The sequence below is a fragment of the Schistocerca nitens genome, chromosome 10, assembly GCF_023898315.1.
Source record: "Schistocerca nitens isolate TAMUIC-IGC-003100 chromosome 10, iqSchNite1.1, whole genome shotgun sequence".
Classification (NCBI taxonomy): domain Eukaryota; kingdom Metazoa; phylum Arthropoda; class Insecta; order Orthoptera; family Acrididae; genus Schistocerca; species Schistocerca nitens.
Genome location: NC_064623.1, coordinates 86466062 through 86493308, shown reverse-complemented (window position 1 = coordinate 86493308; position 27247 = coordinate 86466062). Strand labels below are relative to the sequence as shown.

Here is a 27247-nt window from a genome sequence, read left to right as displayed (position 1 = left end):
TTATTCACCAGATATCGCCCCATGCAATTTTTTTCTATTTCCAAGAGTCAAAATGGTGGTCAAAGGACACCATTTTCAAACAACACAAAGCTGTGACAAGGGTCTTGGAGGATATTACAGAAGACGAGTTCCAGAAATGTTACCGTCAATGGCAGAGGCACTGGAAAAAGTGTGTGCAATCAGAAGGGAACTACTTCGAAGGAGAAAACACTAAACTTGACTAAAACGGTAAGCATCATCACCCCCCCCTCCCCCCCCCCCCCCCCCCCCCCCCCCCCGTCTCCCCACATCAATCTCATTACTTTGTCACACCTCGTATATGGACTACTTCAGCTGTGGTTGCCCACAGCACAAAACTATTTGTTTAATTATCTACAGAGGCATCATGTTAAGTTCTTGTTGTACGAGTGACTTTCTCATCTCGGGCTACTATTCGCGGCAGATGAATCTGTTGCAGTGCTCTGGCATGTTATTGCTGTACTGGGACTTGGTTGTCAAGAGTGACCATTTGTGTTTGCCCGTGGCGGTGCCAAGATCACTGCCCCTGTGTAGTTTTGTGCTAACATTTTTCCTGAAGGTTGATACATTTTGGCTGTCTATCAAATGGAAAGGAATGTTGTCTTTACCTTCAAATGGAGGTGTATTCACACTACACAAACCTCAAAATAATAAGTGTCTGTTGTTCCATCATCTTTAGGCATGCATTTGGGACTGGTGTTGTTTTGGTTGATAACTCTATAGATATTGTCAGTGTGAGTTGGTAACTGATTTAAAACCACTTGATGCAATGACATACAGGGTGAGTGTTCCCCGATAACAAAGTTGTATTTATAGAGGATTATGATATGTATATATACTGAAACTTACTGGCAGATTAAAACTGTGTGCCGGACCGACACTCGAACTCGGGACCTTTGCCTTTCGCGGGCAAGTGCTCTACCACTGAGCTAGCCAAGCACGAGTCACGCCCTGTCCTCACAGCTTTACTTCCACTAGTACCTCGTCTTCTACCTTCCAAACTTCACAGAAGCTCTCCTGCGAACCTTGCAGAACTAGCACTCCTGAAAGAAAGGATATTGCTGTTTGTTGCAAATTGTGGTTCAGTATCCCTGCCATCAGAAGTCATCGTAGAGGCAGCCAGGTTGGTGTGGATAGTGCAGAGGCCTGCCATAGAGGGCGCACGTGATGCATAGTGTGGGCAGACTCATTGGCAGAGGTGTTTACATCCGGGTGGCAGAGTTCAACCACTGTGGATCTCCCCTTGCACATAGCGTTGTGTGTTGTTGCAGATTGTTTAGCCATTAGCCATCTTCACCCGTCATGTGCTGTGTTGTTCCTGTGCTCGTCTCTACATGGGTTCGTACTCTGTGCTTCCCATAGATTGGGTCGCAAGGTGAGTTTGTTTTCCTCTCGTGGGTTTCTATTCACCAGCTATTATTGAGCCTCTCTACAGAGTCTAGTATTCATGCCATGAGTTCACACACCAGGACATGTTAAACTGAGCATTTCATCCTTAACAGAACCCCATAAAACAAGTCAAGAATGGTTCTCTCTGGTGAACGTGGTGGCCACGTGTTGGAATGTATCTATCACTGCATCTGTCCAGCAAGGTTTTATCCAATAACTGGTGAATAAATGATTTGCATTGTGGTGATGCTTCCTCTTGTTGAATCACTGCCCACGATTGAAATTCGACTGTCAGTAGCATCAGACCATGTAACTGTATCTAGAGTGGTTCCTTGGAAATAAATTTTTGTAATTAGGGAAATGTCCTTATGCTCACCGTGTTCTGTGGAATATTTGCATTTGTGTCAGTGATATGACAGTTGGAACATGAGAGATGGTCTTAGATAAAACTTCGTACATCTAAGAATAAAACATAGCAAGTGGCTAGTCAGCAAATTCACAGTGGTAATAAATTGTGGTTATTTATTAAACTGGATGCTATGTGTTGGAAGACTGGACAATGAAGACTCAGAACAATAATTACTCTGGGAGTCTAGACATGAAATGAGTGATTTCCTTGTCGAGCTGAAAACACTGTTCTTGGTTGAGCAGGCTGCTCGGTAGTTGCTTTTCCACAACTTCTTTGACCACTGTATCCTAAGGGGCTGAGGCTGTGGGCAGTTTCTCTGTTTTCCTGTAATTCATGGTGTGACCAGAGGAAATACGACTTTGTTCGGCCATTGTAGCTTTGTTGGGCATGTGTATTGTTTTCCTATGTATATTTTGTTATCTCTTAACTTTACTTCCTTCTTAGTGCATTTTGGACTGTTTCATGAGGATTGGAAGCAGGTGTGTCAGTTATTGTGCTATTCAAGTAGCAAGTTGGGCAAGAAGTTGACAGTTATGTCATTGGCTTTCATTCACCATCAGACACAAGTAGCTGAAGTGGTAAACTTTATAAACATTTTCATCCTTGTCTGATACTGAAGAAAGCATGTGTGGATTTTTAATTTGTTTCTGAAAATAAAGAAAACAGCAAAGGAGAAAGATTTGCATGTTAAAATAACTGATGATACATTTATTTTCAGACTGGTTAGTTTTGAGGAAAGCCTGCATTGCGAAATATTCCTCAGTTACTTGAGGTTTGGTTTTCTGTAAGTCAGATATTTCTTTGTGATGAACCCAGGATGTCAGTGGCGGAACTCCAAAATAAGTCACTGCTGATGTGTTAATATCATCGTGGAGTTTACACGAGGTTTTTGAGAACACTAACTGAAAAAATTGGTACATGAAAATTACTTTCAGTCAGTGTCAATGTTACATTCTGTTTTGTCTGTTCTTTGGAAACCTCCACCAAACCACTTGAGAGTGACCAGCAGCCACTGTCCAAACTTCACAGGTGAGTGACACCGGGTCCACACCATTTCCCTGTTACTCAGAGAAAACTCACGACTCTTAATACAGCAGAATAAATATCGATAATAATGTATTGTGGGTCTGGAGATGAAATGGTGTCCATCAGCAGAAGGAAGTGCTAAATCTAAGTTTAGTTAAGATTGGAATTATGATCTTACCAGCTATATTTTCAAATACACAACCTTCTAGTAACTTCTAGCTACATATGGACAGCTAGAATTCACTTCTATATGAATTATTGTCTTTCTGTATTTATAACCTTGTCTTTGAAATTAACTGAATATATTACTTAAAATTCATAAAAAAAATCACTCTTGTTACTTAGCACTTCTTTCGCCTACCCTGTTGGTTACTTCTCAGTTTAATAGAACACTCAGCTGAAGTGCACATGATGTCATTGGCTCTTGCTTTGCACGATGATGAAAATTTGTTGACATTGGTCGTAGCCAATCAGGTAATAGAATATGTTAGGCGGTGAGAATCGCGGAATGTAAAGATTTCTTTACGCAGAAGAAACTAGTTGATTAAACAACAGAAACTCCTGGTAGGAATATCGGCAATGTAGGGAAAGGCAGATTGCTGCTCACCGTAAACAAGGCACGTCTAGTTTCAGATATGTACAATTAAGAGACACTTTTAATTGTGCCTGTCTGCAACTAAACCAATTGATTACTTTTGTTTCTGGTATAGAGTGTGCCAGCGCAACTTTCACTGATCTGGTTATTATGAGTTTGGAGGTTGGCTACTGTCTTTCATATTTATTTGATGAATGGATGATGCTGATTGGTTTGTGAGGTGCTCAACTGCGCAGGCATCAGTGCCCGTACAAAGTCCCAATTTTTACACAGTCCAATCTAGCCACTGTCACAGGTGGTGGTGGTGGTGGTGGTGGTGGTGACAGCACAGACATCCAGTCCTCAGGCAGAGAAAATCCCTTGATGAATGGAAAAAAAACTATACATGTTGACTGACTAACTGACCTGCAATGAAGTCGTAGGCCTACGTTAGTTTGGAATGTGACAATTTGATTGTGATTGGTGAAGGCAATCTATGTGAATGGAAGAAAACTAGATGTGCTGACAAAGTTGCCTGTAAGGCACCCTGAGACCTAGCCTGGGTTAGGGTAAAATTTGACGGTTTGGTTGCGAGTTTACAAAGCCAATGAAAATAAATGGAAGAACACTAGATATGCTGACAGACTGGTCTGTAGCATAGCCGAGGGCTAGGTTAAGTTGGAATGTGGCAGTTTGCAGCTCAGTCAGCATTTCAACTCAAAAATAGGATTGCCATAACTGGTTGATTTGTAGTGCAATCTGAGATATACATTTACCACTGCAGTAACCTACTTGTATGCCTCCTTTTTGATTTTGGCAAAAATTGTGATGGTGTCATTAAATTTCAACCTAATAGAACAAAATACCAGCTAAATTTATTTATGAACTATAGAAAATTATGAGTGAGCATTCGAATTCCCCACTGACAACTGACTTGTTGTCTATTCTGTTCAGTGCTTACCATTTGTTGCAGAAGTCACTACCCCCCATCAGTGTGCAGTACAGCTCCTGCAGACGCTATGAGTCCTATTTTTACCAACCAACCTAAAAAGAAGATTTTTGCCTGATTGTAATTGTTCATCAAGGATAAATCCCCTATAATTAAAACTGTGCTAAAAATTTGCTTGAAAGCATAACTCTTCTGATGGCTTTCGGCCTGTTCTTAGACAGACATAGCAGCTGCATCTGGTTTCCGCTCTGTTTTGAGATGCTACTTTTCTCAAAGATGCTATTTGTCATTATCCTACTTTAATGTGCTTCGTGGTTTTGTTCACCATTTGCATAGGTTTATTTGCATTTTTATAATTTTTGTTAGATTACTGTTTCTGTAATGTCATTTCAATTTCAGGTGTTTTTTGTGGTTGGCACCACTTCTTGTGTGAACACCTCATTGGTGTAAGTTTCCTGCTAGCTTGTCCGCTCTGTCATGCCAGTTGTGTGTATGTGTGTATGATGCACATCTAACTTAGATTTTACTTGGAACAATTTACTGTTAAGTCATATGGCTATGCCACAGCATTTATGTGGATTATTTTATTGTTTACTAAACCCTATGACTTCGTTTCTGTATATTTACACTGTATGTAATTTTTATGTTTATTTTTGCTGCACATTATGTCTTCCATGTACTGCTTGCAATGTATCCTATTTTTAGGAAGAAGACAGGTTTATATCTGTCAAAACCTAGGTAAGTTTTGAATAAACTTTAAATGTGCATCTGGTTGCCTGTATGGTTCCCATTGTATCTAGTATCATAAAATGAAACAGTCTGGACCTTCTAAATTTTTAAATTTGTATTTTTGAGAGTTTCCACAGTGATGTCACTAACTTGTCCAGCAACGTAAGTGCACTCATTTTGCAAGTAAACTACGCAGGTAACCTTTGATGTACTTCTTAAGAATAAAATGTTAGGTCGAATTAATGATTTTAAAAATATGTAGTGTCTGTAGAAGTATGTGAAAACAATGACTTATCTGAATAAAAAGCACAACAGATGTATTAGGTTGGTGCCTAACTTCATAGTGTTTTTCCTTAAATTTAATAAACACATAAATACATATTAACAGAGACTTTAGTCATCAATAATATAGTCTCCTGCACTATTTACAACAGTCTGCCAATGCTGGGATAACCTTTTTATTCCACGGCTGTAGAAATCACGTGGTTTTGAGGTGAAGAACTTGCTGAGCCATGTTTGGAGTGCATTTTCATCTGGAAAGGAAGTTCCTCGAAAGTTATTTGACAGAGAACAGAAAAGGTGAATATCTGATGGTGCAAGATCAGGTGAATAAGGTGGTTGCGGAATGGCTTCCCAACCCATCTCCTGTAAAGTGTTTTTTGCAGTCTAGCAGAATCGGGTTGGGTGTTACCGTGGAGTAGCATCACTTCATGCGGTCTTCCTCATCATCGTTCTTGGTTTCCATCTGCAAAGCATCTCAGTTGTTGACAGTAGATGTCAGCAGTGATGGTTACACCTCAGGGAAGCAATTCATAGTACACCACACCATTGCTGATCCGCCAGATGCGTAGCATTATCTTTTGTGGATGCGCACAGGTGTTTGTACAAGAAGTTGCTGCTTTGTTTGGGCTCAACCATTCCTTTCCTTTCATTATGTTAGCATAAGGACACCATTTCCTGTCACCAGTAATGATAAAGGATAAGAGTGGTTGGTGTTGTTCACAAGCCAATTGATGATGAGCAAGCAGGGATGCACATACAGCCACCTACTGATTTTTGTGATTTTGGCATAGATCAAGTGGTACCCATACACCTGATTTTTTTAACCTTACGCAATGCATGTAAATGTCTCACGAAGGTACATTGATCACACTTCTTCACTTTTCCCAGTTGTCATATACACTGATGTTGATTATTGTGGATTAATGCGTTAAGTGATCTTCATCAAACCCCAAAGTGCTTCCTGAATGTGGAATCACTAATATCAAAGCCCGAAAACTATTTTCTTGCCGTGCTCTGTCCAGTGGCATTATCCTCGTACGCAGGGCAAATCTTTCTTGTTGCCTCCGCTGCTGTCACCCTCTATTGAACTCAGACAGAAGAATGTCAGATTTCTCCACTTGTCACTCCATTTTCGAGCATCCATAGCTCCACTCACTACCTCCAAATGACAAAATGTAAACTCAAATAGTAACTGTGAACTGCAAATAAAAATGACGTTGGTAAATAAACCCGTAGCAGCTGGAATACCAACATCCAAAATGAAAACACTATGAACTCTTCAACTGGATAACAAGTATACCATAAAAGTAATGAGTGGGTGCCATATCTAGTATCTAACAGACATTTTACAGGTGCCCGATTTAAATGCTGTGACGATGCTTGCAGACGAGACGCAGATGGGGAGCTTGAGCAGCCTGCTGGCGTCACTGCCGCCCCCCGGCCCTGCCCCCTTGACGCCGCCCCCGGTCCCTCCGGCTACTGGACCACCAAAACCGCCGAAGAAGCGCTACTTGCAGGAGCTGGGAGCTGGGGAGGCACAGCACGTTCTGCCGATGCCTCCAGTTTACCGCCTCAGGATGGCGGCGTCTGAGGTCAGACGGTTTGATTTTTGACAGTGTAGTTCGTTACCCCTACTGTATACAGTGTGACATGAAAAGGACTTTTTAACATTGGAGTACTGTAGAAGGTAATTGAGATAACTTGCAGAATCGATAGATGTGGCAGTTTGGAGCAAACAGGCTCAAGTTTCACATCATTTGGTTCAATGTGACTATCATTTGTGAAGTGGCAAATGTCCCACCGGTTCCCGGGTTCGATTCCCGGCGGGGTCAGGGATTTTCTCTGCCTCGTGATGGCTGGGTGTTGTGTGCTGTCCTTAGGTTAGTTAGGTTTAAGTAGTTCTAAGTTCTAGGGGACTGATGACCATAGATGTTAAGACCCATAGTGCTCAGAGCCATTTTTGAACGTCCCACCGGTAATCAATTTTTTCCACGCTCGTTGCAGTAGATTGGGCATAATTTGAGTATCAGCTGCATAGATTCAGTTTTTCAGGCCAAGTAAATTGTTTGGAGGCGAGGAAGTTACACGTGGTGTTTCACGAAAATCCAGAAAAAGAAACCCAGTTGCGGAAGTCAAGTATGAGGAGTGAGGTGGGCAAATGATTAGCCTTTCACGGCGAATCCACCTACATGGGAAATGGTTGAGTAAACCTAGAACTTACATGAGAAAATGGGGTGATGCACCATCTTGCTGGTAGTAATTCGTACAATTTCGGTCATCTTCATCGATCTGTGGAATTAAAACATTTTCAAGCATATCCAGATACACAATACCAGTGACAGTTTTCTCCATGAAGAAGAAAGGACAGTACACTTTCAATTTGGTTGGTAGGTTGGTTTTTAGGGAAGGAGACCAGACAGCGTGGTCATCGGTCTCATCGGATTAGGGAAGGATGGGGAAGGAAGTCGGCCGTGCCCTTTCAGAGGAACCATCCCGGCATTTGCCTGGAGTGATTTAGGGAAATCACGGAAAACTAAATCAGGATGGCCGGATGCGGGATTGAACCGTCATCCTCCCGAATGCGAGTCCAGTGTCTTACCACTGCGCCACCTCGCTCGGTACTTTCAATTTGCAAAGGGCACAAAACACATTAACTTTGGGTCTGTATTGAGTGTGTTTCAGGGCTGCTTGTGGATTTTTTGCTGCCCCATATTTTGCATTTGTGGGTGTTCACCTTGCCATTGATATGAAATGTTACTCATTGCTGAAGATAATTGTGTTCAAGAATGTCTCACCATCTTCTATCCAATGTAATGTTTCTGCACATAATTTCCTGTGAGAACCTTATCTGCATCAACTGAAGCAAAGATTATGAGAGATGGAGCATTTCATATATAAAAGACGTCAATCATAAAAGTACAAGCTGTAATTTGTGTTGGTGGGTAGAAAATGTAACATTTTGTAGAGCATCACGGTCCCAGGAACTGATTTTGGCTCTAAGTGGAGGTACAACATGAATTATACCTCTGTCTGGTTGGCTTCGAGGCAGTGAGTTCATTGGAGACCATTGTATGCAATACCTGGAGAAGAAAGCTACGTCAGTATGAATGCATGCTTTTGCAGTTGATATCCATCAATAAAATATTCTTGGGTTTCAAGCCATGTCAAGTGATTAACTGTCCATGGGCTTTCGGCGGAGATCTCCTCTGCCATTGTCAAGTGGTTGACTGTCATCTAAATGCTGCTGCAGTGCTTATATAGCTCCATCGCTGTCAGTTACCTCACTGGTGCCTAGCCTGCGCCACATATATGGCAATGTTTTGGTGGTGCAACCATTGCATCCCCTTCAGCTCCCCGCGGAGGGCGCAGTTGTCACGCCACCAAAACATTGCCACATGTGGCACGGGACTAGGCACCAATGACGTCACTAATGGCAGCACAGCTGTATAAGTGTGCCAGTGGCATTCAGTTAACCATTTGACAGTGGCAGAGGAGATCTCTGCCGAAAGCACGTGGACAGTTAACCACTTGGTGCGGCTTGAAACCCGAGAATATTTTATTAGGTATGTCAGTGATTAAAATAATGTATACAAAATGGAGTGGGCAATTTTACTAAAAACTTGAACACATTGCATGTTCAGAAGGCAATTAGTCCACTGACAAGTTACAATTCACAATATTACAATTTTTGTTTCAATATGACACACGCTGCTGATTGAAGCACTGAAATATGTTTCAAGATTTTTCATCATAACTACATGACATTTGGTTTCTTGTTGTCGTTTACTGAAAACTCATAACTAGTTTTGAGTGGATAATCCTTCATCATAAGATGATTGAAACATGCATTTTTGTTGAAATTTGTCCAGTCGCTTGTCGAACTAAACTGCCTCAGTAAGTAAATGTTAACAAGAAAGACAGCTGTAAAAGAGGCCGCAGTGAAGCTTGTCATAGTGCTGTTCCACTTAAACCATTGATGTTGCTCTCCCATTTTTTTATGTAGATTGTGTTGGCACTATTTTGCAGCACAGATCGAGATCAAGGATAGATTCGAAGGTGATAGTTTGGTTGCAAAGTGACAATGTCATTGTTCGGTGTAATGGTGCAGCCATATAAGAGGGTCGTCCAGAAAGTAAAGAACACTTTGGCATAATTAAATGAAAGATATCAACACACAATTTTGTAAAAAATGTTACAGTACCTTACTCTGTTTTCAAGATAATCGCTATAGCTGTGAAGGCACTTACTGCAATGTGGGGCTGATTTTTTTCGTTCCTATGATGTACTGTTTTTCTGCAAAGATTTGAGCCATGATGTCGCTGCTTGTTTAAGATCGTCATTGTTTGCAGACTGTTTTCCACTCAATAATTGGGAATAAGTGAAAATCAATTGGTGCCAACTCTGAGCTCTAGGCAGTGTGTCCAAAAACTTCCCTCTAATAAATTGAAGTCTTTGGTGTGTTCATGCTGATGGATGAGAGCATGCATTGTCATGAATCAAAAACACCATTGCTGACAACATTCCATATCTCTTGTATGGGGTGGCACTTCAAAACTGTTGAAGAGTTTCACGATGGGCTTCTGAATTGTTTGTTTTTCCTGTAGGTGAACTCCACATGGATCAAACCCTTTAGGTCCAGAAAAACTCTTTTTCTGGAGTTGAGATTTGGTCTCTCTCTCTCTCTCTCTCTCTCTCTGTTCCATAGATAGACGGTTGTTCTCCGGATCCACATCTGAAACCCAAGTTCCATTTCTCATTACGATGCGGATGAAAAATTCATCAGCAGCATTCTCATATTTGGACAAAAATTGAGGAGCAGCCCCCATCCACTTCATTTTACAGGCATCTGTCATAGTGTTAGCCGTCTGCCAATAACACACTTTTTTGTAGCCAAGGTGCTCAGTCACTATTTCAGGTAGGAATGAAGGTGAAATTTGTAGAAAAGATTAATGTAATATGCTTCTCTGCTTTCAGAGGCTTCTGGCTGCTCCGTAGATGGGGGACTTTGCCTGCCTATCTTCCTCTGTCTCCCTTTCTTCTTTTTGTCCCTTTCTTCTTTTTGTCCCTTTCTTCTTTTTGTCCCTTATTTTGCCTTTGTTGTCCTGGGTTTTTCTTCTCCTGGGGTTTGTATGTTAGCAGACGTGCCAACTTTTCTGATTTAAGTGGGAGACTCCAGATTTTTCCTTCTTCCTCCAGATCTCCCGACAGTGAAGACCGATCTCCCAATTTTCAGAGCAGTTTCAATACTTCCCTTATTACTGTATTTACTCGAATCTAAGCCGCACCTGAAAAATGAGACTCGAAATCAAGGAAAAAAAAAATTTCCCGAATGTAAGCTGCACCTGAAATTTGAGACTCTAAATTCAAGGGGAGAGAAAAGTTATAGGCCGCACCTCCAGATTGAAACACAGTTGGTCCATTGTAATATGAGACACATTTTAGGTAGAATAAATGACGATACAGCTGCAGTAGTTCGGTTCGGGTCGTAAGCTTAGCAGCTAAGCTTTACCAGGTAGCCATTGCTATGTGTCAGGCGTGCTTTGTCTGGTTTGAATCGGTTGCTTATTTTTCTTTGATCTGATAAGTGCCGTTCTCTTTGTTATAGGTGTTTACGTCACTCTAGGCTGAAAATGCATTATTGTACTGTGTCATGCATTGTTTGCCGCATTCTGATAAGTGTTTACGACCTGTCGCCGCTCGCGGCATGGCTTGGTTATGTGCGCGCTACCGCCGCTTACAATAAAATAAAAAGAGAGGAATTGTCTCATTAGTGAAAAATGACAAGAGACTGCTATTTGTTGTTACTTACACTGCTGCTTTCTTTGATAATGATCAACAAGAACCAAATGATAGACTGCGTATGATAGATGTTCTGAACGAGAGTTTAGCTAAAAATTTTCTCCGTTTGAAAATCTTAGCAGACGCCTCTTTTGTACATTACATTCTGCATGGAAATTAGAGTCATCTTAGATTTAAAAATGTAGTCAATTGCCGTGCTTCATTTCTGATTGTATCACTATTAGGCATAAGAATAATACGAATATAAACATGACATGATTGTATATTCTTCCGCATTTGCTGCTGTCTCACACTAGTTTCTTAGGTTATTACGCAGACAGGATTTAAGTGAGATAGCAGCAAACTCGAAAGAATACATGGCAAAATGTTTATATTCGTATTATTCTTACATTGAAGAGAATGCTGCATGTGATTCACAATTCATAAAAGATCCTATTAGCAACCATCTCTTCTCACAGGTAGGAAAAAATTCAGAACGTAGAGTTGGCCATATTGACAAACATCCCAAATAGTCATGCCAGTCGGATTTTTGTAGTACATTGAAATGCTGCTACATTCGAAGATGAACAACACTGAATTTGTATTTACTTCGTTGGATAATGTATGAAACTGCAGTGGTCGAAACTCGGGGCGGAGAAAAAAGCTCGTCTTACACCTTTTTTTTTTTTGCCTGTGTAGCGCTACATATATTCGACGGCAGAAGATAGTTGTGGCGGCACCTACCAACATTTTTCAGAACTTACGCTTACTTTGCACTCGATTCTAAGCCGCAGGCGGTTTTTTGGATTACAAAAACCGGAAAAAAAGTGCGGCTTAGATTCGAGTAAATACGGTATTTGAAAATCCTGCTCCTTTAATATATTGATGGATGACAAGGTATGGCTACTACTTGTCTATGTTAACTTGGTAGATTGGTGCGGTGGCTGTCGGGAGCGGCAGTACGCGTAGCTCGCGCTTTGTATCTACAAGGAAGTAAGGAACTTATCGTTGGCAGTGTTCAGAGACAAATGAATGTCTTTCAACTAGTGCCAATTTCCTCCACTTCTGGTAGCACCAGCACAATCATAACATTATCGTGGACAAGGAGTAGTCGATAGTTGTTCCAAGCGAAGTGATTAGCACTGTTGTGTCTAAAAGGCAGTGTTTCCAAGTTAGGCGGTTTCCCTCTAAATTTATGGGGAATTAAGCTGCCTAGGGGGAAGTTAGATAAATGTTTCAGGGGGAAAAATATTTAGGATTACTACCCCCCCCCCCCCCCCCCCTCCCTGCCCCTCCGCTCGAAAATTTCATTCTTGACTCCCTTTTACCGTCCCACTACCCTGCTTGCTTACCCGACGGTGTGATAAATTATTTAGGGGAATTTGAAGTGCAATATAGGGGGAAACGGTGCGCGAGGGTTGGCATCACTGCTACAAGACCATTGTCTAGAACGTAGGATCATTGTGTTCTCAGTTCTGTTGCGCGATTTGTGTACTCAGTAGTAGTTGTTGGCTGCGTATCTTGGAGGTGTTGATTATTTTTTGTGCAGAATGGCGAAGAAATATGATGCAGTGTTCAGAAACGTGTATAAGGAAGAGTTTCTGTGTTTAAGTGAATCGAGGAAGGGACAAACTTGCGCATTTTGTAGTGTATGCAGATGTGACTTTTCAGCAGCTCATGGTGGGAAATGCGGCATTCTTAAACATATGCAAACTAAAAAACACCAGGAGAGTGTCCATTATGTAGAACGGAACCAGAAACTTAACTTCTCGTGTAAACCCCAAAATGTAGATTCTGTGACGAATGTAGAGGCTTTATTTACCGCATTTATTGTAGAGCATAACTTGCCTATAAACTGTGTTAACCACGCTGGGCATTTGTTTCGCAAAATTTTTCCCGATTCTGAAATTGCGAAATGATATGGGTGCTCCAGAACAAAAATGACCGCTACCCTTACGGAAATGTGCATGGAAGAAAAAGCGAAAGTTATTACGCACTGGCAGTAGAGTCCATTCGCTATTGCTACCGATGGTAGTAATAAAACGGACTTCAAGTTATATCCTATTATCGTATTGTTCTTCAACCCTGAATTCGTGAAATTCAAAATTGCCTACTCTCTGTGCCTAATTTAAAAGGGGATGTCACTGGAGCTAATATTGCTGATCTTCTACTTTCAACGTTACAGGAATTCCGTATTCCATTAAAAACTGTCTGACTTATGGCACTGATAGTGCTCCTGTAATGGTTGGGCTAAAAAAGGGGGTGGCAGGATGTTTGGAGCAAGAAATTGCTAACGTCGTCATTGTAGGCTGTTCTTGTCACCTAATTAATCTTGCTGCTGAGAAGGGGGCGGCATGTTTGCCTTTAAACATTGAAGAACATATTATTGACATATTTTATTATTTGGAAAGGAGTGCAAAGAGGAAAGAAAAATTTGTAAAGTTTCAAACTTTACATGATACAGAAATGAGGAAAATTTTGAAACATGTGCCTACACGATGGTTATCATTGAAAAGATGTTTGGGTAGGATTTTGGAGCAGTGGGACCCTTTGGTTAGTTTGTTCAAGAGTGACATTGTAAGTAAGGATTCTGAAGTGGAAACTTTGAAGAATTATAAAATTCCAAAACATACTCAAAATGTAGATGTGTCTACTTCATATCACAAGTCCAAGCACTGTGATAAGATTTCACCACACTCCTCACTTAAAAGAAAAACACAATCATCAGTTTTACAGAAAACCATTGACACTGTGGACCATGCTTTATCATGTGAGGAACGACTGTTCATGTTTCTGTCATCAAATTTACATAAATCTTTATGTCTTTTCCTTTCAAGTTTTATGCCTGTGTTTCAGAGCCCAAATGTAGCTCTTTACTCAAGTGCCCAACATATCGACTTATTGAGGTCAATTTTGGAAGAACTATTGAAGAATGTGATAGCAAGATTTGTGAGACCACTCATTGCCGTGCAGTTGAGTGCCCCACAAACCAATCATCCTCATCCTCATCCTCCTCCTCCTCCTCCTATCCTCACACCTTGCAGTCCCTATCCTCATCCCTCATTTCTCCCTACTCATTCTCCCATTTTCTTTTTGCTAAATTCACCTATTAACTTACATCAGCACTGTTCTCTCTGTTGTCTCCCTCTTCTATCTGTTTTGTCTCCCTATCCAATATGAGCCGTCACCTCAATCTGGCTGCAGTGTGTGTTTTACTTCATTAGCTCTGAAGTAATTGTAATTGTTGCTTAGCTTTTGGAAAACCTTATTTAGGTGCCTCTCAACCACTCAGTACCAGAGAATGTGACGAGTGGTTACATTTCGTCCCCCTATAACTTTTCAGACTGTTATCTAACAAATAAAGTGGGTTAACAAGAATTGTGACTAGAGACTGATGGAATGGATTTTTGATAGTAAAAGATATTAACTGGCTTCATTTCCTTCTTAAAAGTAATCACTTTTGTGACATCCACAACTGTTTTTACAACTGTTGAGAAATGAAATCAGGCTGTGGTCCATCACTGTATTTTACTTATGTGCTTTTTTTTGCCATTACGTGCAACAGATAATGTGCTGCAAACCTCTATTTTACAACGTGATTCGCTCTTAGAGTTTGACTGTCATCAGATATATGCGTAAAAAGTAAATGTACTAGGAGGACTGAAGCACAACTTATGACAGTATTTGTGTTAGTCCTTTTGGTTCATTATGACTGGTGTTACATTGCTTCAGATTTACCTCTCTTTAAAAACCTGATAGTGATCAAATTATGAGACTGAAGCTTGTTGTAAAATAGAGGTTTGCTTCACAGCTGTTGTTGATTGCGTACAAAAGCTAATAAATAATACGTGTTTTGTGCAAATAGTATATGCAAGGGGAAGAAAAGTTACCAGCAAATGTTACAGTCTGTCCTACGAACTAAACCAATGCTTGAGATGGGGGAAACTACCCTTTTCCAGAAAAATGAAGCCTGCAGTAATTTTTGTAGATTGTGATCATGTGTGTTTCTTGAGATAGTTATATTAGTTCCAAATTTCTGTGTTGTGTTTAGTAATAACATCTTTAGTTGAAAAATAAAAACCCTTGGATGTGTATGATCAGTGCATCACCACCTTGTTGTAACATTGTGAAATAGCCTTTAGCTGCTCTTTGTGAAAAAGGGGTGGGGGAGGGGGAGCATTAGGGGCTCATACAGTAACATGCTTGTTTCTCACAGTTCTGTGATTATTAATTTCTGAGGCCGACAGATTTCCATGAGCAGCTTTTCAACAATCAGTTAGGCTGAGTTTTAATTCTGTTGTGGTTCACAGTGAAAAATAACATGTTTAAGCCCTGTCATTTGCCTTAGTGTGATTTCTCTGTTGACAGGAAACTGACAGGACTACAGAAAGCCGATCGCCATTCAGGCAGTTGAGACCGTCGTCTGCTCTGCCACAACAAGGCGGCGTTCTTGGTGAAGGCACAACGCTGAAGACGTCCCAGCAGGACATCATCGACAGGGTTGTCGACCGGATGTGCCGCCTTTCGGACAGTGAAGGCATTGGGTCGAAGCTGTTGGATAACAATAATGATGCACAGTATCCATGCTCTAGAGAGAGGTCGCTGGTCGGCGACGTCGAGTCCCGGTGCTGCACTGGTGCCCAGTCCCACAAGAGTTTGTTTCGCAGCAGTGGCAGTCCTGGACCGCCAGTTGAAGAAAATAGTGCCCTCGAAGTTGCTGGAGAAATGAGTGATGGGGAAGATGGTACAGTTGTGCCGCCAGGGTTTGAAGATTCTCCTATAAGAGAGAAGGGATCGTCTACTGTGCGAAACGATATCGAGGATTATGCTAACTTTCCTGTTGGTGCAGTCGTGGCTGGAGGGAAATTGGCGGATGAGTTAAAGGACTTTTCTGTTGCTGAGAGAGAAAGCGCATTGTCTAGTTTTAGGTCTGGTTGTGAACTAGGAACTGTTAACAGCGCTGTAGATTGCCTTAACCTCAAGAAGACTAAAGCGAGCTTGAAAGAATTTCCGAAGAAAAACTATGAAACAATAGAGGGCAGCATAATGGCATCTTGTACTTCAATTGGGGAAGTTGCATGTAGTTCGACTAGAGATAGTTCTGTCAGCGAAGAGAGCATCACTTCTGGGGAGAAAATGGAACCTGAAACAAAGACCAAAGTATCCGAAGATCTCTGTAGTTCTTCCAGTAATTGTACACAACCTTTCTCTGCCTCTCCTCAGGATAAGGGGGTAGAATGTCCGCAGCAACACTCCAGAAATGCTGAACGACAAAGAATCCCTGGTTCACTAGGTGGAAATCCTCCGAGTTTTGAGTGTCCGTCAGAGCTCACTGACAAGTATACCAGCAGTGATTGTATCACACAGTTGTCTCCCTCACAAGATACATCAAACAATTCTGTAGCAACAAAAAATGTGGAATATGTGGGACCAATTCTTGCAATGACTAGTTTGCTAGAAGGTGACAACTCTGTCCGACCGTCGACAGCTGCCTCTGGGTGTCTTCCCAATGGAAAGCCTATCGGGAAAAGAGGTCATTTGTGTCCTAAAGTAAAGAAATTGCACCATTCTGAATCAGTAGATAATGTACAAAATGGAAGTAATCTATTAAAATGTGTAGACTGTCCAGGAGTGCCATTGGTCTCAACTGAAGAACAGAGAAGAGAATTGATTGTTTCACATGCTATGGACATTTGTTCGAAGGAATCCGCAGACAATTTTTCAGGCTCAAAGTTGGAGGAGCATGTCAGTAGCGATGTTTTGTGCAGAGCACCGGATGTAGAAGAAATGGTAAAGATACAAGGGAAGAAACCAGAGCGGAAACTTCTGCAGGTGAAGCCATCTGTAAGGACTGTAGAAAGTGCAACACAGTTTGATGGAGGCACGTACACCCATGTCTTTGTCAGTAAGACATCGAAGAATGAGTGCAGTAAGATAAAAAATGACTGTTCGACAGCATTATTGAAATATCGGCATGTGGTGGACGATACGCAGGGAAAAGACAGTGGGAAAACTGAAGGACTTGCCACCATTATTTGCCATACTAATGACACTGATATTTTCCCCCCTCTAAAATCTGCAGACTGTAACGGTGAGTGTGTCACAAATTACAGTGGAGAGGTAAAAGTTAAAACAGCAAATGAAGCTTCTCCAGCTAACATTTTGAATCATTCAACTTTGAAAAAGCCATGGAAATTGAGAGGTGCCAGCAGGAAACGTGAACACTTCCTTGTGTCTACTGGATCTGAAATGTCGAAAATTCAGCCTGGAAAACATTTTAAAAGAATGAAAATGGACAACAAAATTGCACGCAACTTACAAACAAAAAATGTGCCCATGGTAGAAAGCACGAGCAAAGGATTCACAGAAGGTGCTGGTGTTTTGCTACCTCATATCATTTCAGAAGGAAGAGGCTTTCATCTGGATGACCAAAAGCAAGCTACTGGTAGTGAAACATCAAACAAGTGTCTGGATCTCAAGGTATACAATACTGCCCAGAAAGGTGACCATAAAGAAACTGTTGTTTACGGTTCTGAAAACTTTAATAAAAGTGCCGGTAGTACCATTTGCTCTGCCGATGCAAATAAAGATAATATCAGTCGAGAAGAAAAGGTTTTGTGTGAGGTGCCATTTCATTCTGTAAGTAGCGAGTTGAGCACCGATGTAGAGAATAACAGTGCATTTCAAATGTGTGAATCTACAATACCGAGTGTGCGAGAAGCATCTGGAACTTGTGATGAGCTTGCAGAAATGACAAGGACAGAAGAAAATCCAGATAACACTGATAATTTAGAACTGGTGAACATTTGTGGTATGGACCAAATTATTAACAGTGCAGATGAAAAGACATGTGATGAAAGTGCTCCCAATACCAGCTCAAAATTAGTACGGACTTCTGTGCCTGTGGAGTCATATGAGGGTAGTAATATTAGTGTAGTGGAAGAATCCATCATCAGTGAATTGACTGCCACTTCATCATCTGTCGTTCTTGACATCGATCTGGACCTGACACAAACACGACTGAGCCCACAGGTAAGAATACTGTAAGTTATTTTCTTTAATTTTAATTTGTTTATTTTTAGATTTGTCATTGTGGTAGATATAGGCCTGAAAAGCCATCTCTTGCATTCTTCATACTTCAGTAAGCTAGTGAGGGGGTGTTCCATAAAGAACGCAATGTTTGAAATGTCTGCCATTTCTGTTCTAGTAAGTTAGCAGCACTGAATGTTGCAATATTTTCATCTATTTTCATTGTGGTTATTAATGGAGCATGCCATGAAGGAATGGTGTATTGTCATAATGAAAACTTATTACAAACATAGTGAATATTATGTAGGTCTGTTCACAAATAGTGTGGAATGTTTGGTCAAAGTAATATGCCAAATAAGTTGGCTGTGATGAGACTAATTGCTAAAGTTGAGAAAACTGATTCAGTTGTGAACACCAAACTCCTGGGACATTTTAGTGTTAGTTATGTAGAAAACATCACCATCATGAGTGATAATGTTGGAGAAAGCCTGGTGCAATCTATTCACTGACCTTTACAACAATCAAATATTCCAAGAGCCAGCACATAATGAATTCCAAAGATGATGTGCACCCTGGGACTTATAAAATCCAGCTGACGCACTAACTGAGGCCCATACAATCACAAAAAGCACTGAGCATTTACCCATCGGGTGCTTGCAAAACAAAGAGTGAACAACAATCATTAAGAAAATAATGTTCATTGATGAGAGACACTTTCTGTTGAAGGGCTTCATGAACAATCAAAATTGTAAGATTTGGGGCACCGAAAACTCTTGGTAGTAATTACGGAGAAGCCACTACATCCACAGTGAGTGACTGTGGTGTGGCATTTAGGCTGAAGAGTGTAATTGGGCTGTATGTATTCGAAGATAGGGTCAGAAACTCATGAATTGTGGACTATGAAACTTATTGCAATATGGTACTTACAGGGTTTTGTGGTCTGAACTGGATCATGTGAATGGTGAGACACATCATTTTAAACAATATGGCACAGTATGTCATATGTTGATGGCCGCAATATGTGTCATCTCGATTGCAACAATGGACTTGTTGCAAGAGGGGATCCTTGGCCCGATGATTTCTTGCAATGGTGACATGAATCAGCCACCAAGACTTGTGGTTTGATGCAAAGTAATTTTTTTCTGTGGGGCTGTTTGAAATCTCGTGTGTGTGTGTGTGTGTGTGTGTACACAAACTATGATCACTTCCAGACCACAAGGCCGTAATTCATTGTGTAGTTATTTCAGAAATAGAAGTGCAGATGTGACAAAATGTTATGAAACAATTAATTGAAATAGCGAGTGTGTATCAGCAGAGTCGTGGGGAGCATTTGTGTAATATAATAGTGCATACAAAAGTAAAGGTGATAACATTATCCTGGCTTTTACGACTATCCGTTCCTTCCTTGGATAGGAGAGAAGGATAGAGTGGAGAAAGGTGAAAAAGGAAGGGCCAGTCATTGAGGTCCCAAAATAAGAGGTACCTGTTTTAGTGAGGAACGGCATTGATAAAGATGAAAGGGGAGATGTCAGAGATGGTACTAAGCCAGCTACAGTCCAGAGCTGAGGTCTGAGTGACATGTAAAGATACATTAAGCAGTCTTCATTTGCAGATGTATTCTGCAAGCCACGTTATGGTGTGTGGCAGAAGGTACCCTCCACTCACAAATAGAGCAAGGGAAAAACTGGTCTCACTATGCCTCCGTAAGAGCCCTAATTTCTCATATCTTATCTTCGTGGTTCCCGTGAAATGTGTGTTGGTGGCAGTAGAATTGTTCTGTAGTCAGCTTCAGATGCCAGTCCTCCAAATTTTCTCGATAGTGTTTCTCAGAAAGAATGTCGCCTTCCATCCAGGGATTCCCATTTGGGTTCCTGAAGCGTTTCTGTAACAGTTGCATATCTGTCAAATCTATCGGTAACAAATCTAGCACTCCACCTCTGTCTTCCTTTAATCCAACCTGGTACTGGTCCCAAACACTCGAGCAGTACTCAAGAATAGGTCACACTAGGATCCTATATGTGGCGCCCTTTGCAGATGAACCACACTTTCCCAAAATTCTCCCAATAAACAGAAGTCGACCATTCGCCTTCCCTATCACAATCCTCACATGCTTGTTCCATTTCGTATTGCTTTGCAGCGTTACACTCAGATATTTAAATGATGTGACAGTGTCATGCAGGGTACTACTAATGCCGTACCTGAACATTGTGGGTTTTTCCTTTTCATCCATGTTAAATTACATTTTTCCACATTTTGAGCTAGCTGCCATTCATTACACCAACTAGAAATTTTGTCTAAGTAGTCTTGTCTCTTACTACAGTCACTTGCCTTTGACACCTTATTGTTCACTTCAGCATCATCAGCAAACAACCACAGATTACTGCCCACCCTCTCTGCCAAATGATTTATGTGTATAAAGAACAGCAACAGTTCTATCACACTTCCCTGTAGCACTCCTAACAATATCCTTGTTTCTGATGCACACTCGCCATCAAGGACAACATACTTGGTTCTATAACGTGAAAGAACTCTTTGAGCCTCTCACATATCTGTGAACTTATTCCATATGCTCGTACCCTTGTTAACAGCCTACAATGGGACACCGTGTCAAAGCTTTCCGGAAATCTAGAAATATGCATTCTGCCTGTCACCCGTCACCCATCCCATAGTTTGCAGTACATCATGTAAGAAAAGGGCAAGCTGAATTTTGCACAAGCCACGAAAATGATTTCTAAATCTCTGGTCAGTCTCAAGAAAATTTATTATATTCAAACTGAAAATCAGTTAAAGGTTTCTGCAGCACACCAATCTTCAGGATATTGGTCTGTATTTTTGAGGGTCCATTCTTTTGCCCTTCCTATATGCAGGCATCGCCTGCACTTTTTTTTCCAGTCACTTGGATCTTTTACTGGGCAGAGATTTGTGGTAAGGTCAGACGATGGTGGTTGTATGCTTCGTGCAAAGATTTTTTCCACGGACGCTTGAATCTCTACAAACATTTGCCTGTCATCATTTGTGGATTCTGTTTTCACCCAAGAGTGAAACTGCATCAGTTTCTTAGAATTTTCTGAATTTCATTTTTAAATTGTGGTGGGTCTTTTCCATCCTTAATCAACTTACTAGGCAAGTACTACTCCAGACAATGATTTACAATCTGCTTAAACTTTGCCCATAAGTCCTCTACATCCATCTTACTGGAACTTATGATGTGAGTTCGCTGTCTAAGTGAGATGCTAACAACTATTTATATGCTCTTTTCAGTAGAAACATTCTCGTAGCCTTCTTGACTTAAATTTTGCAATCACGGTTGCTTTAATAACTTTGTGGTCACTAATCCAGTCTTCACATGGGACATGTGACTCGTCAGTAAGTATGCCAGATGATGATCACATCATGTTTGGTATGCACTAAGAAATGAACTGGTGCATCACACAGAACATAGGTCTCATGTGCTTCTCATCACGTTATGTGACTGCAGTACAGAGCCGGCTCTAGAGGGGACAAATCGTGCCTCTGCCCAGGGTCACGGATTTTTTGGGGGCGACAAAGAAATTATTTACACTACTGTGAAACAGGTTGCAAATGAAGCAGTGGATTTGGTCATCTTGGTTGCATCTTTCAAAATGGCAAAGCTTACTACTGGCAGTGTTGCCAGCTGAATTTCTACCCTGCATCCACACAACACTTGAAATGTACCCAAATCAGCCTACAGAGTCGAAAAACTTTATGCGGAGGTGTACGAGGTGCATTCAAGTTCTAAGGCCTCCGATTTTTTTTCTAATTAACTACTCACCCGAAATCGATGAAACTGGCGTTACTGGTCTGTTTTGACCACTGGAAAATCGCTGAGGCAATAGCAGCACGGCTGGTGAATGTGCGGCCAAGGAGAGTGTCTTTCATTGTTGGAAAAAGCCAAAAGTCACTAGGAGCCAGGTCAGGTGAGTAGGGAGCATGAGAATTCACTTCAAAGTTGTTATCACGAAGAAACTGTTGCGTAACGTTAGCTCGATGTGCGGGTGTGTTTTCTTGGTGAAACAGCACACGCGCAGCCCTTCCCAGACGTTTTTGTTGCAGTGCAGGAAGGAATTTGTTCTTCAAAACATTTTCGTAGGATGCACCTGTTACCATAGTGCCCTTTGGAACGCAATGAGTAAGGATTACGCCCTCGCTGTCCCAGAACATGGACACCATCATTTTTTCAGCACTGGCGGTTACCCGAAATTTTTTTGGTGGCGGTGAATCTGTGTGCTTTCATTGAGCTGACTGGCGCTTTGTTTCTGGATTGAAAAATGGCATCCATGTCTCATCCATTGTCACAACCGACGAAAAGAAAGTCCCATTCATGCTGTCGTTGCGCATCAACATTGCTTGGCAACATGCCACACGGGCTGCCATGTGGTCGTCCGTCAGCATTCGTGGCACCCACCTGGATGACACTTTTCGCATTTTCAGGTCGTCATGCAGGATTGTGTGCACAGAACCCACAGAAATGCCAACTCTGGAGGTGATCTGTTCAACAGTCATTCGGTGATCCCCCAAAACAATTCTCTCCACTTTCTCGATCGTGTCGTCAGACCGGCTTGTGCGAGCCCGAGGTTGTTTCGGTTTGTTGTCACATGATGTTCTGCCTTCATTAAACTGTTGCACCCACGAACACACTTTCGACACATCCATAACTCCATCACCACATGTCTCCTTCAACTGTCGATGAATTTCAATTGGTTTCACACCACGCAAATTCAGAAAACGAATGATTGCACGCTGTTCAAGTAAGGAAAACTCGCCATTTTAAGTATTTAAAACAGTTCTCATTCTCGCAGCTGGAGGTAAAATTCCATCTGCCGTACGGTACTGCCATCTCTGGGACGTATTGACAATGAACGCGGCCTCATTTTAAAACAATGCGCGTGTTTCTATCTCTTTCCGGTCCGGAGAAAAAAAATCGGAGGCCTTAGAACTTGAATGCACCTCGTACTGAAAAGTAATGTCTCTGAATTTTTTTATTCTGTGGCCAATATCAATTGTGGTGTTACAAGCCATGCATATTACTCGATCGACTTTCTTGCTTTGCTGATGCAGGTTGCAACCTTCTGCCACTGAAGGGCTGTGAATTGTAGTGTGTAATGTGATAGCGTGTAATATAACTGTCAGGGCATGAGCAACAGTGTGCTGTAATCGAGTTTCTAACAGCAGAAAACTTCATCCCCACAGGGAGTAATCTCTTGTTCAGTGCGACAATGTTAGACCACACGTGAGTGCTGTGGTACCTGCAATAGTGCAATGCTTTGGGTTCACTGTCATTGATCATCTTCCATAGAGTCCCAACATGGCCCCATCTGATTTTCATCTGTCACCACAACTAAAAGAACATCTTTGATGATTTCACTTTGATGGTAATTAAGCAGTCAAAGTGGAAGTGAGTCTGTGGCACCATCTACAAGGTCAAATATCCTACTGTGACGGTATCAACAAACTGGTGTGTCTCATTGGGAGAATGTGTTCCTTGCCTTAAGAAATAAAATATGTAGATGTGAAGAATAAAATGTAGAATGTTAAAGTCTGTTTTATTTTAATAGCTTTCTGAGTTTTCACATGAAAAATTCAGAGGCATTACTTTCTAACATGCCTTCATAATATGACAAATAAGTAAAATATGCACTGTAAATGTTACACTTTTGTTCCACTGCCTGGTGCCCGATGCCTAGCTCTGGTCTTAGACTTTTTTTGGGTCATCAGTCTTCTGACTGGTTTGATGTGATCCGTCACGAATTCCTCTCCTGTGCTAACCTCTTTATCTCAGAGTAGCACTTGCAACCCACATCCTCAATTATTTGGTGGATGTATTTCAATCTCTGTCTTCCTCTACAGTTTTAGCCACTCTAAAGTTCCCTAATGTCATAATAGTTCTCCTATCATCCTGTCCCTTCTTCTTGTCTTGTGTTCTCCACCTCTTGCTTTCCCCTCAGGTTCTGCATAGAGCCTCCGCATTCCTTATCTTATCAGTTCACCCAGTTTTCAGCATTCGTCTCTAGCACCACATCTCAAATACTTCAATTCTCTTCTGTTCCGGTTTTTCACAGCCCATGTTCACTAGCATACAATGCTGTACTCCAGACATACGTTCTTAGAAATTTCTTCCTCAAATTAAGGCCTACGTTTGATACTAGTAGACTTCTCTTGGCCAAGAACACCATTTTTGTCATTTCTAGTCTGCTTTTGATGTCGTCCTTGCTCTGTCCATCATAGGTTATTTCACTCCAAAGGTAGCAGAATTCCTTAACTTCATCTACTTCGTGACCATCAATTCTGATGTTAAGTTTCTTGCTGTTCTCATTTCTGCTGCATCTCATTACTTTTGTCTTTCTTTGATTTACTCTCAGTCCATATTCTGTACTCATTAGATTGTTAATTCCGTTCAGCAGATCATGTAATTCTTCTTCACTTTCACTCAGGATAGCAATGTCATTGGTGCATCCTATCATTAATATCCTTTCACCTTTAATTTTAATTCCACTCCTGAACCCTTCTTTTCTTTCAATCATTGGTCCTTCAATGTACAGATTGAACCAGTAGGGGGGGAAAGATTACATCCCTGTCTTACACCCTTTTTAATCCGAGCACTTCATTCTTGGTTGTCTGCTCTTATTATTCCCTCTTGGCTCTTGTATGTATTGTATATTACCCATTTCTCCCTATAGCTTACCCCTATTTTCTCAGAATTTCGAACATCTTGCATCATTTTACATTGTCAAAGGCTTTCTCCAGATCGACAAATTCTATGAACGTGTCTTGATTTTTCTTCAGTCTTGCTTCCATTATCAACTGCAACATTAGAATTGCCTCTTTGCTGCCTTTACCTTTTCTAAACCCAAACTGATCATCATCCAGCACATACTCAATTTTCTTTTCCATTCTTCTGTATGTTATTCTTGTCAGCAGCATGGATGCATGAGCTGTTAAGCTGATTGTCCAATAATTCTCACACTTGCCAGCTCTTGCAGTCTTAGGAGTTGTGTGGATGATATTTTTCTGAAAGTCAGACGGTATGTCACCAGACTCATACATTCTACATACCAACATGAATAGTCGTTTTGTTGCCACCTCCCCCAATGATTTTAGAAATTTTGATGGAATGTTATCTATCCCTGGTGCCTTAGTTGATCTTAAGTCCTACATATTCACATCAAAAAGATGTGTGAGTAAGTGTGCTGTGTGGAAAGAATACGTCTTGGATGGATGACTTTGTGAAAAAAGTGGACTTTATATGAAAATGCAAGGAGACAGGAAGTGTGGTGGTGGTGGTGGTGGTGGTGGTGGTGGTGGTGGGGGGGGGGGGGGGGTGCTCGAAATTTTCACATGCAGTGATGGGGCGACAAAAGTCCCTGGAGTCAGCCCTGCTACATTGCTCTCCAGTGGCAGTTGTCTGCTGTTTCTGGCTTACATATCATACATTCTGTTTATCAGAATGGACAGGTATAAAATTTCTTCATTAGCTCTGTTAATATTTACATTTTCTCCCTTGTCCAAATGCTAGTGATGATGATCTGTCTGTAGTATACATAAGTAAAATCTTCAGTATCCCTGAAAATGTAATTTGACAAAAAGGAAACGTCTGCATCCAGTCAGTAAGGACATCAGCTTATAAAAGTTCCGTTAAAATTAGTGTGATATCAATTTACAAGAGACTTCCTACATTGATGAATTCCTACTTGGAGTTCACATTGTATGATTTTAATAAAAGTGTCATCTATGTCAATAACTGACCATCCCTGAGCCCAGCACCTGTTGGAGGTTGTCTATCTAATGGCTTCCTGGAGCACCAAAAATGTAACGTTCACTATTCCAAGTAATTATTGACCGAATTTAAAAATTAACAGTGCTGTCATAATATACTTCTATGTTAAAAGCTTAATGCAGTAACCCAAGCATTACAGCTAGAACCTATGAGTTTGTCCTGAGGTAGTGTAACATGGCATGCAAATACCCAGACTTTATTCATTCAGTGTTTGATAATGAGAGCACAAAGTGACTTCCAAAAAACTTTATACATAATTTCAAACCTTTTCGAAATATTTTGTCACTGAATCCCCAACAAAATGATGAAAGGGAAAAGCTTATCACTACATTTTTACTGCTCGTGAAGTAGAAGTCAGCCCCTGGCATGACTTACAAATTATTACTTCTTTACTACCAACTCTATCCGCAACGGAATTTGCTGACAATATCCACGTAAAAAGGCACCACTGAATGTACCTGCTAAATGATACCAGTATATGATACATAGTTCAGAAGCTCCAAAGATGCCAGCATATTCTTGCCAAAACCTGTTGTCTAAATCTGATAAATACTATACTAGCTATCTTGGAGTTTGAAAGTTTCTTCAGAGTCCAGACTTTTGTAGACTGCCCCCTTGCTGATACAATGTCAGGAAAATATAAGTTCAGGAGATATGGTGGCATAAACATTCAGGTGTAAAAAAACTTGCTTTTGCTTAAAAAGCAGCACAAATTACCCAGAATGTATTCATACAATGTTTCATAGCACTTAGCAACTTCCAGCAAACTTTAAGCACAATTTTAAACCATTTCTAAACTTTTTATCGATTACTCGGTTACTTGCTTAATATCAAGTAGTTAACACAATAACTCATTTGCAATGTAATCACACATTTGAAGCTGTTGTATTCATGGGAGGTCGGTTCTTTAAAGAATGAATGGTTTACTGGGGAGAATACTGAATTGCAATCAAAGCAGGCAATAGTGTAGAAAGCAATCTTGCAATTTGTTGGTGCATGTTCCCTAGCATAATTCAGAAAATCACACACATTTACTCTGACAGGGAGCACACTTGTATTTACATGGCAATGAATATTACAGAACATACTTCTATGGGTGAAATAAGAAGATCCAGGACCATCCGAAAATGCAAAGATGAGTAAAATTATTTGGATGTAGCAGGACGTGAATCAACTACACTCAACTCCATAACTCTGCATCTCTGTCCGCTACACTTCGCTGAATTTCTGTAACACATGCCCAGGTCTTTAATACTAGGATCTCCTTGA

The 27247-nt window shown here is 41.0% G+C and overlaps 1 protein-coding gene across 1 annotated transcript in view; it reads left to right on the top strand.

Moving 5' to 3' along the window:
• LOC126210302 (uncharacterized) overlaps positions 1-27247 on the top strand; it is a 90791-nt gene that overhangs the window by 11523 nt on the left and 52021 nt on the right. Inside the window, exons 4-5 of the mRNA XM_049939497.1 lie at positions 6763-6968; positions 15523-18186. Coding sequence (XP_049795454.1) covers positions 6763-6968; positions 15523-18186 — 2870 coding nt within the window. The remainder of the gene's footprint in view (positions 1-6762; positions 6969-15522; positions 18187-27247) is intronic.